Genomic DNA, 6,302 nt, shown 5'->3' on the forward strand with positions numbered 1-6,302 from the left:
GTGCCGAGATGGCTGGCACCTCTGGGCGACCACGACGCCTTCTCCCAAGCGGTTGTGAGTGGTTGTTTGTCTCAGGTCCCCCCCCACAAGGCGCTTGAAGTTGCAGATCATGGCAAATCATGAGCACTAACCAGGAACTCGCGAGGCCTCCTATGCAATTACTTGGTGCAGGTATGTATACCTAAACAGTTACCTTCAGTTGCTCCGCGTATAAGAAGGAAGCCTCCTGAATCCCGATGCTCCAACCCTTTCTCTCCATGTCGCTCACCCAGAACATTCACCAATTCCATTCATCCTCTCGACTCTCCAACCAACAACTACCAAGCGACTGAGAGCAGCCATCACCAAAATGCTGTCCCCCATGATCTTAGCAATTCTCCTGCCATCCGCTCTCGCCTTCGCAACTCCCAGAGCGGCCCCCGTCGCCGTGCGGCAAGCAGACGACATTTGCCAGTGCGAGCCATTGGAGGGAGGAGCACTTTGGCCTGCGCAGCCATCCCATGATATTACTACAAATATATGCGTTAAAGGCTCTGGGAGTGTCTCTTGTGTCGCACGGCATGGGTCTGGGCAACTCTGCGTCGAGTCAGAGGATGATATCAGCTGTGCTTGCGTGGCCGCCGCAGCGGCGCAGTGGGAAAATGATGAGGGAGGCGTTTGGTATTTAGTAAGTTCCAGTCCACCCCCCTTCAATATCCCCGCCGCTTTTTGTCCCTTCCAGCACAGCAGTTTTAACCTGGTTGAACAGCCGGATATACAGTGCAATGGGGGTAACGTTACCATCGCCCGGCAATGAGTGTATCTAGGCACACAGCATCCTCTACAGCCTTTGCGCTGTTCCATGGTTTTCTCTAGACATGTCGGCCCTATATTCTCGGTCCAACGTCAGCTTTCTTAAGGGGCTGAATCGCACTCGGTTCATCAAATTTGTTTCGCACTCGCAGCCGTTGCCTTGATTATGATTGTGACTGTTCTCGTGTACCCAAGAGTACACGTTAGTAGGCATCTGAGGCCCTTATTGAGCGGTTGTAAAACCGAATGTTACAGGATAAAGGTTCTCCCTGGGTTTGCGCAACTTACCCCTTCTGACGGCACGCTCCCGCCCCAATCACCTGGCATGCTGTGTGGTTCTGCGTACCTGTGTGATGAGAATCGGTGAGTCTGTAGGGCATGATAAGCTGGCGCTTCATCCGCCGAGAGGATTGATCAGCTTTCCCTATTTTTGGCGACATCTATGTCAGCGTTAGGTACACATGTTGCAAGTAATCAACTGAATCAACCGAGTATTATGCCCTCCCATCACTACCGTACCTACCCTCTCTGGCGGTAACTATGTTCCTGAGGACTCAAGGCCCCAATGTGGCAGGGCCATGCCGCAGAGGATAGGTACTACCTACTGGGAATGACCCGACAGTGTGAACTATTGCTGCGGCTAAAGCGGGCCCGCTGATAGTCTGGTTCTCCTTGGGACTTCAAAGTCGGGCCGGCGGAGGCTTAGCCCGCTGCCAAATCCGCGACTAGAACATGCTCATCTCGGTGCCCAGCAATCGATACCAACCTAGGTTTCCAGTGTGTGATGTGGCATCTGGCTCCATCGCCACCGCACACAATTCGCCCTTCAGCTGGATCGTCGTTCATATCTTCTACACTAAGATTCGGCAGGGAACTGTGGTCGGCCAGCCCCTTGCGTTTTGAAACGCTACTGGTTATAGGTGAGGCTTGCGCAGTGGCACCTCTGAGACGTCTGGTTGCTCCCAACAATCGCTGTAAATGGGTTGTTATGACTCGTCATGTCTCAATTTCCCCTTTCCAGTATTGCAGGTCACTGACTCACTTGGCACTTTGGGTGGTGTGAGGAAGGCTTTTCACCCGCGTCAGTACCTATGTATAAAACGGGAGGTTGGGTGTCTCATATTCCCTCTCCCTACCATCCATAACCACATTATACCTGTCTCACCCCACCACAAACACGCATCGGTTCCGACCCCTTCACCAATCACCCAACGGCCAACGGACTTACCTCAACAAGATGTTATCGCAGCTGCTTTTAACCCTTTATATCCCAGCCGTCCTCGCTATCTCCATTCCCGAAAGTTAGAACGGCAGCCATCGTTGGCCGTCAAGCGGAGGAAACCTGGGCGTGTGAACTCGTAAACCATGGCATAACCTGGGATGTCCAACCGTCTCGCCTGATTCGCCAAATCTGTAAACAGAGTCTGGGGCAGTCCCATCTCTGCAAGAAGTCCAACATCGAGCACGGGGTGGAGGTCTGCATTGGGTCGCGGGACCTTGCCGCCTACGAATGTCTGGTCCAGGAAGCGCAGGACGTAGGCCAAGCTTACAGCTGATACCTGGGAATTGGTCAATAGCCACCGGTATCCTTATACCTCACGACTTTCCCGTTGTTGTCCCTTGGGGTTTAAGAATGCATGGAGAGCGGAAAAGCTAACCTGGTTGAGCATCTAGCCGGATCTCCGCAGCATAACGGGCAACGTCACTGCCACTGAATTCGATAACCGGAACCATGGCCCGAGTGACGATCGGTCAAGGGAAGAGTCGAGGGAAATATTCGGTAGACTCAGATAAAGAGTCGAGTGAAGAGTCGGAGGAGGATGAGCTGTCATTAACGTATAACGCGTTGGCTCTACAACCCGATCACCCGCCGGGCCCAACATAGATCCGCTGAGCCAAATTTGCAGGGGGTTCATAGCCTGTCATATAATACAGTGTTTGTTCTGGTCGATCGCCGCGGCCGTCTTCCACCAGAGCTTTTGTCGGGTGGTTGGCATTCCTGCCTGTTCGTTGGTCAAATCATTAGGTACGGCGCGAGAGCTCTTTAGGCTTTGGTGGCAAGGTTGATTTTGTTGCGGTATTGATGTGATTGGGCCCGCGAGTTTGTGGATGAGAGTGCTCTGTTTCGAAAGAGGGATATATTCATCCTTGAGGGTGCTGTGTCGAATGTGATGGGAACTGTCATCACGGGAACGGAGACGAGTCAACAGACTGGAATGTCCTCCCGATGATATTCACCTGTTGCTGCTGCCCGAATGCACACATGGGTAGTAGGCATGGGCCTGACATCGTTCCCTTATGAACATGAACTCGATGCATGTAAGATCCGGTCCCAAGTTCTATAACGAAACTATACACTGTTCACATCTTACCTTGCGATGTGACCCCTTGCGAGGTTTCTACAGCCCAGTGGCTTGTACGCGGTTCTTCCTCTCTGGCTGATAATCTTGCGTGTTACCTACCTAGGTAGGTTTGTGGCGTTTCTGACCTCGGTACGGATAGTGTAGGGCTCTTGGATGAACCCCACACCTCCATGGTACCCTAATGACAACCCCGGAGAAGTGTTTACCGAAGGTGCAATCATCAGCAGTGGACGGGAAAACTCACACCATAAAGAATCTAGAAATGCGGAGAAATTGCTATGAGGGATGTCAACACCAACCCACATCACCCCAGGAGGAGCACCATGCACCGGGCTCAAACACCTAAGCAACATCTCCACGAGGGAAGGGTGCGAAATGAGCAGGGGGGCTCGGCCACGTGTCGGGACTCGATGTCATGCCGAACACGAAACGAAACCTCCAAGAATCGAATTGGGCGATCTACGATCGCATTCCCTGATTCGGGGTCCATTGGAGCGCGTCCGAGCAATTCTCCGTCTCTGGGCGCTCAGTGTCTTTCCGTAAGCTCAAAACGGGTAGCATCGCCGAGTGCCAATACCTACTAACGTTCCACAAAATCCACCACTTAGCTCGGCGAGCGAGCATCAGAAACACGCCCAGTAATACCAGCATGGGTCATGAAGGGAGATTGTCAACATGATTCTCCCGAGCTCGCTACGCCAAGGCACGAGAATCGTTATCACCAGTGTCTATTAAAGGTCCTCGACATTTCGTGCCGCCCTTCGAAAATGACGAGTACCTCATGACATTTGTCAGTCACTAACTCCTTTCGGCCTTCACCATGCTCGCCAAAGCTCAACACGTTACTCTCGCCGTACTTGCCGCCGCGCCTACGGCGCTGGCTTGCCTGGGGTACGAGGGCGGCGTTCCCAAGCCGACTGAAAACGTGCCCCTCTCCGCACCCATCTACGTGAAGGCCGGCGAGGTCTACGACGGTGGCTGGCGCAAATTTGACCGGAACCCCAGCACCTGCAAGGAGCAGGGAGAGGGAGGTGAAAGCGACACGGCCTTTGTTGTCGAGCGCGGCGGCACCCTGCGCAACGTCATCATCGGAAAGACCGCCGGAGAGGGTGTTTACTGCAAAGGAGGCGGTTGCAACCTCGAGTTCCTGTGGTTTGAGGATGTCTGCGAGGATGCCATCTCCATCGTAAGCAGTACCATGGAACCAAAAGTCAAAACAAAGTTTGTGTTATCTAACGTGATTCTAGAAAGATGACAGGGCGGGAGATGTGACCAACATTATTGGTGGTGGTGCCTACCATGCCTCGGACAAGATCATCCAGCATAACGGTTGCGGCCGTGTGAATGTCTGTGCCCCTTGCGCCTCGAGTAGCTGCAACTTGTTCGAGTTTAACATCATTACCAGATCATCAACTTCTATGCCGAAGACTACGGAAAAGTTTACCGTTCGTGCGGAACTGTAAGTTGGGACCCGGGGGCTATCTCGACCCATTATCCGTCCAGCATGCTAATAGCCCCCAGTGCCAGAAATGCGCCCGCGAGGTCTACATCGAGGGAGTCACGGCCCGCAATGGGGGCGAGGTCGCTGGTATCACCAAGTCCAACGGCGACAAGGCCACCCTCGTTAACGTTTGCACTGACGCTAAGACGCCATGCCAGAACTATAGTGGCCCTGGTACGAAGGATGGCGCTTGTTAAGAGGCCTGCAGAACCTGCTGCCGTTCAAGGGTGCGAAAACCACACCTACCTACTTGGTAGCTTTTTCCCCAGGAGGCTGTGCTGCTCTGAACCCGGGATTGTAGCCTCTGAGTTGTGTACTACCCCTAGAGAAGAATCCATGGGAAACAGATATTTTCTCGTGCCTGATGTGACAAATCCGCTGAAACCCTCGGTTGGCCCCCAGAACCAAGACGGGGTCATTCGGCCTTGAGAGGGGAGAAGTGCTGCTACATGGTGGGAAAGTATCAAATCGTGTGGGTGTCCACGGCGACCAGCCCTTTTCGTATTTCAAAGGCGTGATTGTGATCTTTAACATGGGATCGTTGAAGGGTGTCAGAGCCCTAGTCTCCGTGTGTTACACATCAAAGGCACTGTTAAGTCAACAAGGACACGATTATGATTCGCACTGCCATCACTAAAGAAACTAAGTCCATCGATACATCTCCCTACATGTATTGTCCCCACAAGAAAATAAGCCAAGCCACCCTCCCCTCCCAATAACCCCCCTCCCCTCCCCCCATCTCAACCTATACCTAAGTCAAGCCTTAACCATCCACTCACTCTCCTCCACCATCCGATGCCTCAACCCCGAATCCACCTTCGGAAACGGATTCGTCGGCCAATACTCCCTCCACTCCTCACACACGCGATTAAAATCCGCCCTATCCGCCGGCGTGATCCTCTGCCTCAGCTCATTCGGCCGCTCCAGGAAGGTGACGCTCAGCCCGCCCGACACGTGCCACGCGATGTGGCAGTGGAACAGCCACGCGCCGGGGTTGTCCGCGCGGAACGCCAGCAGCAGCCAGCCGCGCGGGGGTAGCATAGTCACGTCGCGGCGGACCGGGTTGGTCCCCCGGAGGCGGGGCAGGTCGACGGTGGGGTCGAACACGAAGCGTTGTTGGGAGGCGGGGGAGACGTCGGGGGAGCGGCCGAGTACGAGGAAATCGTGGCCCTGTTTGGGGGGGGAGAGGGGTTGTAAGTTTTGAGTGGGGGGTGGGAGGGGGGAGGGCGGAGTTCCTTGATACACCTGGCATCCCGCGCCCACAGTTGCAATCGTTTTCTGTTTCTTCCCGTCCGTCGTTGGTCGGTTCGTCCAGAAGTGGTACATGAGACCTCAAACCCAACAACCCCGTTCTTGTTTTAAGTAGCTGCCCCATCAATGGGGGTATAAGAGAGCGAGCGAGCGGGAAAGTCAGGGAAGCCCCCAAGTATACTGACGAAGGCTGTCTCATGCAGTGGGACTTTCGGGTACATCATCGAGCTTGTGGAAAAACGACCGCAAGTTCTTTGTCGGATACCGTCTTCACGGTACTTTGGCGCTACCGGCCGAGGGACACCCTACCCCCCTGGGTCATGCGGGACTCTGATCGTTGCCCCCCCGGTTTCACTCTGCGGGAAAACGCGAGGCATCAAGGATCCAGAATGCGT

The 6,302-nt window shown here is 54.2% G+C and overlaps 3 protein-coding genes across 3 annotated transcripts in view; 2 read left to right on the forward strand and 1 right to left on the reverse strand.

Annotated features, from left to right (window-relative positions):
• Positions 1–349: 349 nt before the first annotated feature.
• CHGG_02288 (uncharacterized protein) lies at positions 350–796 on the forward strand (the record flags this gene model as incomplete). The annotated part of the gene is made up of 2 exons (XM_001228803.1): positions 350–667; positions 761–796. The coding sequence occupies 2 exons, from the start codon at positions 350–352 to the stop codon at positions 794–796; spliced, it is 354 nt and encodes a 117-aa protein (XP_001228804.1).
• Positions 797–3,975: 3,179 nt separating this feature from the next.
• CHGG_02289 (uncharacterized protein) lies at positions 3,976–4,853 on the forward strand (the record flags this gene model as incomplete). The annotated part of the gene is made up of 3 exons (XM_001228804.1): positions 3,976–4,341; positions 4,403–4,614; positions 4,670–4,853. 3 exons carry the CDS (start codon positions 3,976–3,978, stop codon positions 4,851–4,853), a joined length of 762 nt encoding a protein of 253 aa, XP_001228805.1.
• Positions 4,854–5,412: 559 nt separating this feature from the next.
• CHGG_02290 (laccase) overlaps positions 5,413–6,302 on the reverse strand; it is a gene marked incomplete at both ends in the record, with an annotated part of 3,052 nt that continues 2,162 nt past the window's right edge. Inside the window, one exon of the mRNA XM_001228805.1 lies at positions 5,413–5,826. Coding sequence (XP_001228806.1) covers positions 5,413–5,826 — 414 coding nt within the window. The remainder of the gene's footprint in view (positions 5,827–6,302) is intronic.

Source organism: Chaetomium globosum, genomic scaffold, assembly GCF_000143365.1.
Source record: "Chaetomium globosum CBS 148.51 scaffold_2 genomic scaffold, whole genome shotgun sequence".
Lineage (NCBI taxonomy): Eukaryota > Fungi > Ascomycota > Sordariomycetes > Sordariales > Chaetomiaceae > Chaetomium > Chaetomium globosum.